Source organism: Manihot esculenta, chromosome 9 (genome assembly GCF_001659605.2).
Source record: "Manihot esculenta cultivar AM560-2 chromosome 9, M.esculenta_v8, whole genome shotgun sequence".
NCBI lineage: Eukaryota > Viridiplantae > Streptophyta > Magnoliopsida > Malpighiales > Euphorbiaceae > Manihot > Manihot esculenta.
In genome coordinates this window covers 34,802,267-34,815,809 of record NC_035169.2, presented here as the reverse complement: position 1 = coordinate 34,815,809, position 13,543 = coordinate 34,802,267, and the positions used below count along the sequence as shown (strand labels likewise).

Below are 13,543 nucleotides of genomic sequence, written 5' to 3'. Positions count from 1 at the left end.
CCTCTGTCCTTCACTTTCGAAAGCCAATGTTCGGCGGCCGAAGGTACAGGACTTTAGTCTCTGTCCCTTACTTTCGGAGGCCGAAGGTTGCTCTTTAGGCTGCAAGTTGAAAACATATTTTCGGCGGCCGAAAGTCAATGTTTGGCGGCCGAACATGTGGGACTTTCGTCTCTGTCCCTGACTTTCGGAAGCCGAAAGTTGGCTTTAGGGGGCACAAAAATATTTCATTAAATTCTTTGAAAAATCATAACTTATGCTATAAAAATCCATTTTTTAATCCGTTTGAATTTTTGTAACCCATATTTTTAGATCTTTGATTTTGATAAAGAATAATTTCAAAATCGCTTCTTTTGGAAAATTTCATTTTAGTCCCTAAAAGTCAAGTATTTAAAGATTTGGCCATATCTAAAAAACTTTTAGAAATGAAAGAAACCTTGAGCCATCACACCTAATTAATTGAAATTCACAATGAATAACTTGACAAAACATAAACAAGAAATTACTTTATGATCCCTTTCTTGTGGTATGCTTCCAAAATATGCATTTTTTCCTTTTGAGATTGAAGCAATTTCGTTCTTGTTAGCAAGGGACCTACAAGCTCAACATAAACACTTAGGTTCAACAAATAAGGATTAGAACATTTAGGTTCAACAAAGTCAAAATAGATTATCCTCTGCAAAAGGTTTTACACAGGCCGAAGCTGTCAGGGTGGCTATCCACATGGGTTGTAATATTGTCAATCTTTAATATCAGGAACGTTCTAAGAAAGGTCATGAAAACTCAAGCAGTAGTCAATTTTATCGCAGAAATGACTCCACCATTAGAACCTTCAGAAACCCTTGAATCAACCATGGAGGAGTGGAAGGTTTAGGAAGATAGAGCTTACGGGGTCGGGGGTTCTGAGATCGAGATCCTGTTGTAGTCTCACACCGCTATAAAACTTCGATATGCGATAAAACTTGCCTTCAATGCTATTAACAATGTAGCTGAGTATGAGGCAGTAATAATGGCCCTGCAATTATCAAGGAATTAGGTATATAGAAATCTACTATTTTTAGTGACTCACAACTGGTTATTAATCAGTGCCAGTAACAATTTAAAGTCCGAGAACCAAATCTTGTCAAATACAAGAAAAAGGTTAAGTCCCTAATGGAGAGGATCAAAGACGAGCAGGGCAGCTGGAAGCTTCGCCAAGTGGCCAGAGGCGAGAGCGAAGAGGCAAATTTTTTAGCCAAAATGGCAGCGACAGATGAACAGCATCTGACTCAACCATTTCAGTTTGAGAAATTGCACATTTCAGCAAAGAACGTGGAGGAGTCTTTTCCTATAGAGGAGGGGGAATCATGGATGACGCCCGTATATAAATTTTTGACACAAGATGATCTTCCGGCCGATGAGTTATCGGCCAAACAGATAATAAGAAAGTCCTCTAAATATGCACTAATTGATGGCTGGTTGTACAAGAGGTCTTCAATACAACCATGGCTGCATTGTGTTACAGAGGAGGAAGGCCATAAAATCTTAAAGAATATTCATAAAGGTGATTGTGGGAGCTATGAAGGAGCTCAGACAATTGTTCAGAAAGCATTTAAACAAGGGTATTATTGGTCAATGATAGTGCAAGATGTGAAGCAGCTTGCCCATAAGTGTCGAAGACGTCAAGTACATGCGAATATTCCAAGGACCCCGAGAGAGATGCAATAAGCAATTGGAAGCCTCTGCCTTTTCTTTCAGTGGGGGATAGACATCCTTGGCCCATTTTCAAAGACAATCGAGTCAAGAAAGTTTGTAATCATAGCAGTATACTATTTCAGCAAGTGGGCCGAGGTTGAAGTAATACAGTCCATCACCACCTGACAAGCGATCTCCTTCGTCAGTAAAAATTTCTTCACTCGGTTCAAAATCTCAAAGGTAGTGATCACCAATAACAAAACTCAGTTTGCAAGCTTTAGGTTTAAAGTCTTTTATAGGAAATGGGAGATTGACTTGCGATTCAACTCAGTCTATCATCCTCATACAAACGAAATGACCGAGATAATAAACAGAACCATCCTATAAGAGCTAAAGAAAAGGCTCGACCAAGCCAAGGGCAAGTGGCTCGAAGAGTTACCTCACATACTATACGCATATAGAACAACCCCTAGAACGCCACAGTAAAAACACCCTTTTCTCTTGTATATAGGATCGATGCAATCATCCCTATGGAAATCTAAGTAAGCAGCTTCAATACACAACACCTTGAGATTTTAGGGGATTCCAAAGAAATGCAATTCAATTTGGATCAAGTCGAATTCCTACGAGAAAAGATCGTAATTAGAATGGTGATTTACAAAAATAAAATATCCAGAATATTCAATAGAAAGGTTAGACAACGTGCTTTTAATGTGGGGAACTTAGTCCTTAAAAGAATATATGTAACAAGTGGCAGTGACGGGTCTGGTAAGTTGGGCGAGAACTGAAAAGGACCGTTTAGGGTCTAGAAGGTCATTCGCCTAGGGTTCTATAAACTGGCCAAACTAGATGGTCGAGTCATTTTCCATTTCTAGAATATCTATAATCTGAGAAAATTTTATCAATAATAAATTAATGAGGTATTTTTCATATGTTATGTTCTTCAATGACGAGAAACGATGGGATTGCCTTCTTAAAAAGATTAAGAAGATAAGAAGATGCCACAAGACGGGTTCTGCCATGCTATTATCCGAGTGTCAGTCCCACTAATCAAGGCCACAAGGTGGGTTTCGCCAAACCAGGTCACAAGGCGGGTTCAGCCAGACCACAATCCGAGTATCGGTCCCATCAAACTGTTAGTGTATTTACCCTAAACCATTATCTTGGACCTTTTATATGTCATTTTGTTTATTAATAAAAGAGATTTTACTATCATTATTATTTATTTGCATGTTACATAATAATGATTAACATCATTAGTTACATAATAATGATTAACATTATTAGTTACTTATTATTATAATGATAATAATAAAATATGACTAGTATGATTATTAATCGATAATCATGAAATGATTATGTGTATGTTGATATAAATCAATAATTATAGATACTTGTTAGAAAACAAAGTATTGGATGGACCCACACTGAGATTACTATATAAGTTATTGTCATAAGTGTATCTCAAGATAGTTATGTTTTAATCCTTTGACTTGAGATTGTCATAGTTTCCAATATGAGGACTGTTATATTTTGACATAACCAAACATTGTCTTTAATAGAATGTCATTGATGTACTATATTATATTAATGTGCTAAGAGCCTGCTAGTATAATTAATAATAGTATTAATAAATATGTTATTAATATTAATTATTTATTATTATTATAAGATACTAATATCTGTCGCCTATCTATAACAGTTACAGATAAAAGATCTTTTCATTTTCTTTTAAAAAGGACTTATCGCACAGATATATTGGTATATGCGATCGTGTACCTATTACGATTACCACAACTCTTTTATGAAAAGAAAAGTGTGAAAATGAAAAGTTTTTTAGAGAAAATGAGTGAACAGAAAATACATTCTTTAAGAGCTTTACAGAAAGCGTGAGCAGGATTTTTGTGATCATTTTCTGTATTGCAGATTTGGAGCACATAGCTAATCCATCCGTTCAGAGAGCTAGCAATCCAGACGGAAACGTTCATGTGGATACCATTGAGAGTATTCGTTTCAAAAGTAGTATCATCAGTCCTGATAGGATTTTCAAAATCTAAAAAGTTAGTTTTTTTATTCTTCCTTTCGAATTAAACGAAGCACTCGGATCCTGAAAGGGGAAACAAAGATCTTTTATTTTTCGCTGCGTATTTTTGGGTTGCAGTGATCTCTAGACTTCCTTACACAAACAAGGCGGGTTCCACCAGACCACCATCCGGGTGTTAGTCTCACTAATCAAAGCCATAATGTAACAGCCCGGAAACCGAACTGCTACCGACACTAGGATCCAGATCGACTTAAGGTCGCCGGGACCCGTAGTAAGCCTGCTATACTGTCTGTGTACCTGTGAAATCCCATACATGATCATACATTTCTGTAAAAACTTAAAACTTTTCTTATCTCCAGAGCTTAACCTGTGCATGCACTAGCTCTGTTCTAGAACAATCCCTACTAGAGCTCCTCATTGCTCTAGGCGGATACAACTCATACTGTTAAGCCTGGTTTTCTCATAACATACAAGGACAATATGTAAATATAAACTGGTCATGTATATACACAAAGGGATTACAACTCTTATAAGTCAAGCACAAAGCTACACCTATACATTATCTCTTTACATGTACATGTCCACCCTAGCTATTACATAACTCTTCTTCTTCCGTACCCTGCTAGATTCCCTCTGAACTCTGAACCTGCACAACTGGGGTTAGGGGAGAGGAGTGAGCTACTAGAGCCCAATGAGTAGAACAGTAGTAAAATAACAGGTGATCGAACATGCTCTCATGGAATGCAGCACATCACAAGTAAGTCACATCATCTCAGTAGGACGGATCAAAACTCCCTCTATCTGTGTCCAGCCCATAGGACTGCATCTCATCTGGGGTACTAAAGTACCATGTGCTTGGTCCCCGTAGGGCTGTTCCAGGTCTTTCTGCCTGCCTGGTCCCCGTAGGGCTGTTCCAGGTCTTTCCTTCGAGGGCTAGTGATCCTCACAAAGTCCATACCATCATAGAAGCAATGTACAAGGAGCCATGCCAAGTACAAGGATAGATGCAATGCGTCATCTTCGTGTACACTAATGCACTCACCCTATAGCATATTCATGATGCATGAAGTATGATAAAATAGTCATTTCTCATATTAAAACATTAAGTTCAGTTTCACTCACCTCTGGTTGACTCTGGACTAGCTCTGCAGGTTCTGAAACAATACTCACTGCTGCTCTCTGGGGTTCCTCTGGTCCGTACCTACACAGGTGGACTCAAATGAGGGACCAAACTAACTCAAGACCGTCGCTAAGAACCTCCCCAAAAACCCTCTCAAAGATCCTAAAACAAGCACATAAAACATGCAAAAGAAAGCTGGACAGGGCACTTTCGGCGGCCGAAACCCCTCTCCAGAGACGAAACTCAAGCATGTTCGGCGGCACCTTCGGCAGCCGAAAGTCTCGTCCAGAGACGAAACTCAACCTTCGGCGGCACTTTCGGCGGCCGAACCTTGCCTCCAGAGACGAAAGTCCCAAATTTCGGGGGCAAGCTTTGGCAGCCGAAACTGCCTCCACAAGGGGTTCGGCGGCCGAACATTCCTTCGGTGGCCGAACCTGGCTTTTGCCCGTTGGGCAGAAACCTGCTCTGTTTCATGCAAACCGTTCCCCCAACTTACCCAACATGCATATCAACTACTCCCAACTAGCACATACCATAAAACATGCATAAAGAGGTCCAAACCTAGCCTAAAACCTCAAACAAACACATCAAACAACACTTAACATGCTTGAACATAAACATCTCCCAAAAACCTCACATAAACCTAATCATGCATACTACCCATCAAACTTCCATAAAACCTTTCAAAACCATCAAAGAAGTTCAGGATCCACCCTTACCTCCTTAAGAACTTGAGGATGAGTGATCCTAACGTAGAAAACCTCTTCCAAAGCTCCAAACTTCCAAACTTGCTAGTTTTGCTCAAAACCTTCAAAACACACCAAAACTCTTAAAACCCTTGAAAGATTTGGTGCAAAACAGGAAAAACATGAAAGTCAACGTGGGGAGAGGCTGGAACTCACCTCTGGCTGCAAGTGGAGGAGAAATATCCTCCTTCCACCGACCTTTGGCCCTTAAATAGGTGGCTGGCCAGACCACCTTCGGCAGCCGAACGTGAATCCGAAACCATACAATGTTCGGCGGTCGAAAGTGACCTTCTGCGGCCGAACCTTTGCATTTCTCCCTTCTTGCTTTTCTTGCAAAACTCATTTCCTTTCACACGTGAAAACCTTTAAAACTCTTAAAACACACATGAAAACATAGGTCTTACCCTTCCCGAGGGTTCCGACACCCGAGATTCCACCAAATGATAGGAATTCCGAGGCCGGACTCACGCCGGGTATTACATTCTTCCCCCCTTAAGAACATTCGTCCCCGAATGTTCCTCAAACAACGAAACACATAAACACATAGAAAAAGGGGAAAAACTAACCTTAAAACAGATATGGACATTGCTGGAGCATCGACTCCCGCGTCTCCCAGGTGCACTCTTCTAGGTTGTGGTGGTTCCACAGGACTTTCACCATTGGTATCTCCTTGTTTCTTAGCTTTCGAATCTGGGTGTCAATGAACCGCACTGGCTGCTCTACATAGGTGAGATCGCTTAAGATGTCCACCTCAGGCTCACTAAAAACCTTCTCTGAATCTGACACAAACTTTCTCAACATCGAAACATGAAATACTGGGTGAATTTGTTCCATCGATGCAGGTAAAGCCAGCTTATACGACACAGGCCCGATCTTCTGCAAGATCTCAAAGGGACCTACGTACCGTGGAGCTAATTTACCCTTCTTTCCAAAGCGAACCACTCCCTTCATTGGAGACACCTTTAGCAACACCATATCCCCCTCCTGGAACTCTGTCTGCTTCCTACGGATGTCTGCATAGCTTTTCTGTCTGCTTACAGCTGTTCTGATCCTTTCTCTGATGATAGGTACCAACTTGCTGGTAATCTCAACTAACTCTGGCCCTGCAAGAGCCTTCTCTCCTACCTCTTCCCAGCAAACAGGTGTTCTGCACGTCCTTCCATATAGAGCTTCATAAGGAGCCATCCCTAGGCTAGCATGATGGTTGTTGTTGTAGGCAAACTCCACCAAAGGTAGATGCTGCCTCCAAGAACCGCCAAAGTCTAACACACACATTCTCAGCATATCTTCTATGGTATGGATGGTCCTTTCTGACTAACCGTCTGTCTGTGGATGGAAAGCAGTGCTGAAATCCAATCTGGTACCCATAGAAGCTTGCAGACTCCGCCAAAACCTGGAGGTGAACTGCGGTCCTCTATCTGATACTATCGACACTGGAACTCCATGCAGCTTGACTATCTCGTTCACATACACCTGCGCTAGTTTGTCCACAGAATAGTTGCTCCTGACTGGTATGAAGTGAGTAGATTTCGTCAGTCTGTCCACAATCACCCATATGGAGTCTAACCTGTTGGACGTCGCCGGTAACCCCACTACAAAATCCATAGCTATGTTCTCCCATTTCCACTCTGGAATCGGCAGTGGGTTAAGCAGTCCAGCTGGCTTCTGGTGTTCTAGTTTCACCCTTTGACATGTCTCGCAGGCTGACACATACTGTGCCACTTCCCTCTTCATCGCTGGCCACCAATACACCCTTCTCAGATCTTGATACATCTTAGTGGCTCCAGGGTGAACGCTATACCTCGCACTATGAGCTTCCCTCATAATGTCTTCCTTCAAACTGCTATCATCTGGTACACATAATCTCTTACCATGACGAAGAATCCCCTCACTGTCAAATCTGAACTCTGCACTGTTGCCAGACTGAACAGTCCTGGCAATCTTCACTAACTCAGGATCTTCGTGCTGTTTCAGAGCCACTTGCTCTAGAAACACTGGTGTAACTCTCATCTGTGCAATCAAAGCACCTGTACCAGATAACTGCAACTGTAGCCCTTCATCCATGAGTCTATAAAAGTCCTTCACCACCGGTCTTCTCTCTACTGCAATGTGGGATAAACTGCCAAGTGACTTCCGGCTTAAGGCATCAGCTACAACATTAGCCTTACCCGGATGATACTGAATCTTACAATCGTAATCACTGAGCAATTCCACCCACCGTCTCTGCCTCAAGTTTAACTCTCTCTGACTTAAGATGTGCTGCAGGCTTTTATGATCCGTATAGATCTCACACTTTACCCCATAGAGGTAATGCCTCCACATCTTAAGTGCAAAGATAACAGTTGCCATCTCAAGATCGTGTGTCGGGTAGTTCAGCTCGTGCTTCTTCAGCTGTCTAGAAGCATAAGCTATCACTCTGTCATTCTGCATTAACACACAACCTAATCCCACTCGGGATGCATCACAGAACACTGTGAAGTCATCATCACTGATTGGCAGAGCTAACACCGGTGCTGAAGTTAACCGTCTCTTCAACTCGTCAAAACTCTCATCACATTCCTCTGACCATACGAATTTCTGATTCTTCCTAGTCAGTCTGGTCATAGGAGCAGCTATCTTCGAAAAGTCCTGAACGAACCTCCGATAGTAGCCTGCCAAACCCAGAAAACTCTTGATCTCTGTCACTGTCGTGGGTGTTGGCCATTTGGCTACTGCCTCTACCTTCTTGGGATCTACTGTTATTCCGTCCTCTGATACTACATGTCCCAAAAAGGCAATGCTCCTCAACCAGAACTCGCACTTGGAGAACTTGGCATACAAGCCATGCTCTCTCAACGTTTGCAAAACTATCCGTAGATGCTGGGCATGCTCTTCGGCATTCCTGGAGTACACCAAGATATCATCAATAAAGACGATCACAAAACGATCCAAGTACTCCCTGAAAACCCTGTTCATGAGATCCATGAATGCTGCAGGGGCATTAGTCAACCCGAACGGCATCACTAGGAACTCATAATGCCCATATCTAGTTCTGAAAGCAGTCTTGGATACATCTCCTTCTCTGATCTTCAACTGATGGTATCCGGATCTCAGATCTATTTTAGAAAAACAACCTGCTCCTGCCAGCTGGTCGAATAAATCATCGATCCTGGGTAAAGGATACTTATTTTTGATAGTGACTTTGTTCAACTGTCTGTAGTCGACACAAAGTCTCAGGGGTCCATCCTTCTTTTTGACAAACAACACTGGAGCACCCCAAGGTACTTGGGCGGATGAAACCCTTTGCTACCAAATCCTGTAACTGTTCTTTCAACTCTCTCAACTCTGTTGGCGCCATCCGGTAGGGAGGAATAGAGATCGGTCTGGCACCGGGCATCAACTCTATCTCGAACTCTATTTCCCTATCAGGTGGTAGTCCTGGAAGCTCTTCAGGAAACACATCTGGGAATTCTCTAACAACTGGTACTGAGGATGGTTCCCTAACCTGACTGTCTAGCTCTCTCACATAAGCTAGGAACCCCTGACACCCCTTCCTTAACATCCTACGAGCCTAGAGGGCTGATATCAAACCCCTAGGTGTCCTTCTTTTGTCTCCTCTGAAGACACACTCTGACCCATCCTGGTCTCTGAGACGCACTACCTTGTCCCTGCAATGCAAGGTAGCACTATAGGTAGATAACCAATCCATCCCTAGAATGACATCAAAATCTGTCAACTCTAGCACCACAAGGTCAGCTGGAAGGCATCTATCCTCTATAAACACTGGACTGAACTGACAGACTGACTCTGCCAATGATGGGTCACATCTAGGTCCACTGACCCAGAGAGGACACTCTAACTCGGATACAATCAACCCCAATCTCTCTGCGGCTCTAGAAGAAATGAAAGAGTGAGAAGCACCGGGGTCCATTAAAGCATACACCTCTGAACACCCAATGATGAGATTACCTAACACCACTGTGTTCGAAGTGTCTGCCTCCTGTTGCGTCATGGTGAAAATCCGTGCTGGAGCTGACGGACCTGCACCTCGGGAACCCATCCCTGATGAAGAGGCTGCCCCTCTTCCTCTTCCTCTGCCATTGCTTGGTGGACGAGCTGAAGCTGCTGACTGCACGACACTACCTGAGGTCATTTGCTGGGATGGTGCAACCAAAGTCGCCTGAGGACATTCCCGTGCATAATGTCCCTCCTGCCCACATCTATAGCAAGCTGAAGATCCCAACAAACAAGCTCCACTGTGTGGTCTTCCACACCTATTGCAAACTGGAATATCTGTGCCAGAACTGGAGCCGCTCCGCATTTCCAGACCCGTCTTAAGCCTGTTCCAGAACTTGCCTCTCTTTCCTCTGAGTTTCTCCCATCTCTTCTTACTCGCACTTGCCGTACTCTGTGAGGAAGAACCTGGTTTAGCACCAGAAGACTGTGCCTTTAACTGCTTGACTACACCTTGACTTATGGCACTGGCCTCCATCTTCCTAGCAGCATCCACAATGGAATGAAAACTCTCTTTCTCCGCGTGGAGAATCAAGGAGAAATACCGGGGATGAAGCCTCGTGGCATATCTCTTTGCCTTCTTCTGATCCGTATCATACGCCTGACCCACGTATGGTAACAATTCCAGGAACTTATCAGTATACTCATCAACGCTCATCTCCTCCGTCTGTCTCAACTGTTCAAACTCCACAACCTTTAGCTCCCTAGAACTGTCAGGGAAAGCCCACCCAGCAAATTCATTGGCGAACTCTTCCCATGTCATACTGTCTATTCTGGGGTCCACATAGTTCTTGAACCATTCTCTGGCTTTCTTGCATTTTAAGGTGAACCCTGCCATCTCAATGGCCCTGCTCTCATCTGCTCCCAACTCACTTGTTATCATTCTGACTGCACTGAGATACTCAAAGGGATCATCTCCCGTATTGAATTTAGGAGCATCCAACTTTAAGTACTCAATCATCTTCACCTTAGTTCCCCCTGAAGAACTGGGTTGTGCTTCAACAACAAGGGCTATTGGTTCAGGTGGTGGTGGTGGAGGTACTGGTTCTCTGGCTTCAGGCGATGCTGAACTTGAAGCAAAAGGTGGGGGTGGATACATGTAATATGGTGGATAAAAGGAAGGATAGGGCATATAGGGCATGTAGGGTGGATATGGGGCAAAGCTGGAATAATCTGACGTACCTCCCATCGGATTTCCTAGGCCCTGTGGAAAGGGTGGATAGCCAAACCCCGAGGCCTGCACGCCTCCCTGGGACTCCCCCATGCCTTCTTCTGACCTTCTTATACCCATGCTTTCATCTCTACTCTGCTCTCTCTCTTCTTCTGATCTTCCTCCTCTGCCTGTTCCTCTTCTGCTCTCGTCCGAAGACCTTCTAGGGTCTCGTGACGTTCCCTCCCTGCTTGACCTGTGCGTCCTTGCCCTTGGCAATGCAGGAGGACGAGCAGCTGTACCCTCACTTTCAGGTGGGACTCCAGTCAATCTCGTGGATCGACGAGTTCCTCGCATCTTAACTTTCTCTGGAACACAACATATAACAGAGCACATAAGCAACACATAGAGGAAAACAACACATACTGCATGGCATTACACCTCATCAGCAGATAGACAGGACTAACATCCTATCCTAGTGGACATGTTTTCCTACTGTGCTTGACCCACTAAACCTCTATGAGCCCAACTCTATCTCTATAGGTCCGACCATGTGAACCTAGGGCTCTGATACCAATCTGTAACAGCCCGAAAACCGAACTGCTACCGGCACTAGGATCCAGATCGACTTAAGGTCGCCGGGACCCGTAGTAAGCCTGCTATACTGTCTGTGTACCTGTGAAATCCCATACATGATCATACATTTCTGTAAAAACTTAAAACTTTTCTTATCTCCAAAGCTTAACCTGTGCATGCACTAGCTCTGTTCTAGAACAATCCCTACTAGAGCTCCTCATTGCTCTAGGCGGATACAACTCATACTGTTAAGCCTGGTTTTCTCATAACATACAAGGACAATATGTAAATATAAACTGGTCATGTATATACACAAAGGGATTACAACTCTTATAAGTCAAGCACAAAGCTACACCTATACATTATCTCTTTACATGTACATGTCCACCCTAGCTATTACATAACTCTTCTTCTTCCGTACCCTGCTAGATTCCCTCTGAACTCTGAACCTGCACAACTGGGGTTAGGGGAGAGGAGTGAGCTACTAGAGCCCAATGAGTAGAACAGTAGTAAAATAACAGGTGATCGAACATGCTCTCATGGAATGCAGCACATCACAAGTAAGTCACATCATCTCAGTAGGACGGATCAAAACTCCCTCTATCTGTGTCCAGCCCATAGGACTGCATCTCATCTGGGGTACTAAAGTACCATGTGCCTGGTCCCCGTAGGGCTGTTCCAGGTCTTTCTTTCGAGGGCTAGTGATCCTCACAAAGTCCATACCATCATAGAAGCAATGTACAAGGAGCCATGCCAAGTACAAGGATAGATGCAATGCGTCATCTTCGTGTACACTAATGCACTCACCCTATAGCATATTCATGATGCATGAAGTATGATAAAATAGTCATTTCTCATATTAAAACATTAAGTTCAGTTCCACTCACCTCTGGTTGACTCTGGACTAGCTCTGCAGGTTCTGAAACAATACTCACTGCTGCTCTCTGGGGTTCCTCTGGTCCGTACCTACACAGGTGGACTCAAATGAGGGACCAAACTAACTCAAGACCGTCGCTAAGAACCTCCCCAAAAACCCTCTCAAAGATCCTAAAACAAGCACATAAAACATGCAAAAGAAAGCTGGACAGGGCACTTTCGGCGGCCGAAACCCCTCTCCAGAGACGAAACTCAAGCATGTTCGGCGGCACCTTCGGCAGTCGAAAGTCTCGTCCAGAGACGAAACTCAACCTTCGGCGGCACTTTCGGCGGCCGAACCTTGCCTCCAGAGACGAAAGTCCCAAATTTCGGGGGCAAGCTTTGGCAGCCGAAACTGCCTCCACAAGGGGTTCGGCGGCCGAACATTCCTTCGGTGGCCGAACCTGGCTTTTGCCCGTTGGGCAGAAACCTGCTCTGTTTCATGCAAACCGTTCCCCCAACTTACCCAACATGCATATCAACTACTCCCAACTAGCACATACCATAAAACATGCATAAAGAGGTCCAAACCTAGCCTAAAACCTCAAACAAACACATCAAACAACACTTAACATGCTTGAACATAAACATCTCCCAAAAACCTCACCTAAACCTAATCATGCATACTACCCATCAAACTTCCATAAAACCTTTCAAAACCATCAAAGAAGTTCAGGATCCACCCTTACCTCCTTAAGAACTTGAGGATGAGTGATCCTAACGTAGAAAACCTCTTCCAAAGCTCCAAACTTCCAAACTTGCTAGTTTTGCTCAAAACCTTCAAAACACACCAAAACTATTAAAACCCTTGAAAGATTTGGTGCAAAACAGGAAAAACATGAAAGTCAACGTGGGGAGAGGCTGGAACTCACCTCTGGCTGCAAGTGGAGGAGAAATATCCTCCTTCCACCGACCTTTGGCCCTTAAATAGGTGGTTGGCCAGACCACCTTCGGCAGCCGAACGTGAATCCGAAACCATGCAATGTTCGGCGGCCGAAAGTGACCTTCGGCGGCCGAACCTTTGCATTTCTCCCTTCTTGCTTTTCTTGCAAAACTCATTTCCTTTCACATGTGAAAACCTTTAAAACTCTTAAAACACACATGAAAACATAGGTCTTACCCTTCCCGAGGGTTCCGACACCCGAGATTCCACCAGATGATAGGAATTCCGAGGCCGGACTCGCGCCGGGTATTACACATAAGGCGGTATCTGCCAAGTTAGGCCACAAGGCAAGTATGTGATAAGCTAGAAGACCGGGCATAGGTCCCACTAATCAAGTCATCCATACTAGGCCATAAGACAAGTTTCATTAGGCCGCAATCGAAGC

General features: G+C 43.9%; 1 protein-coding gene across 1 annotated transcript; it reads left to right on the top strand.

The window, feature by feature from the left end:
* Positions 1-1,149: 1,149 nt before the first annotated feature.
* On the top strand, positions 1,150-1,704 carry LOC110623328. Its single transcript, XM_021768243.1, has one exon. The coding sequence runs from the start codon at positions 1,150-1,152 to the stop codon at positions 1,702-1,704; it is 555 nt and encodes a 184-aa protein (XP_021623935.1).
* The last annotated feature ends 11,839 nt before the right edge of the window (positions 1,705-13,543 follow it).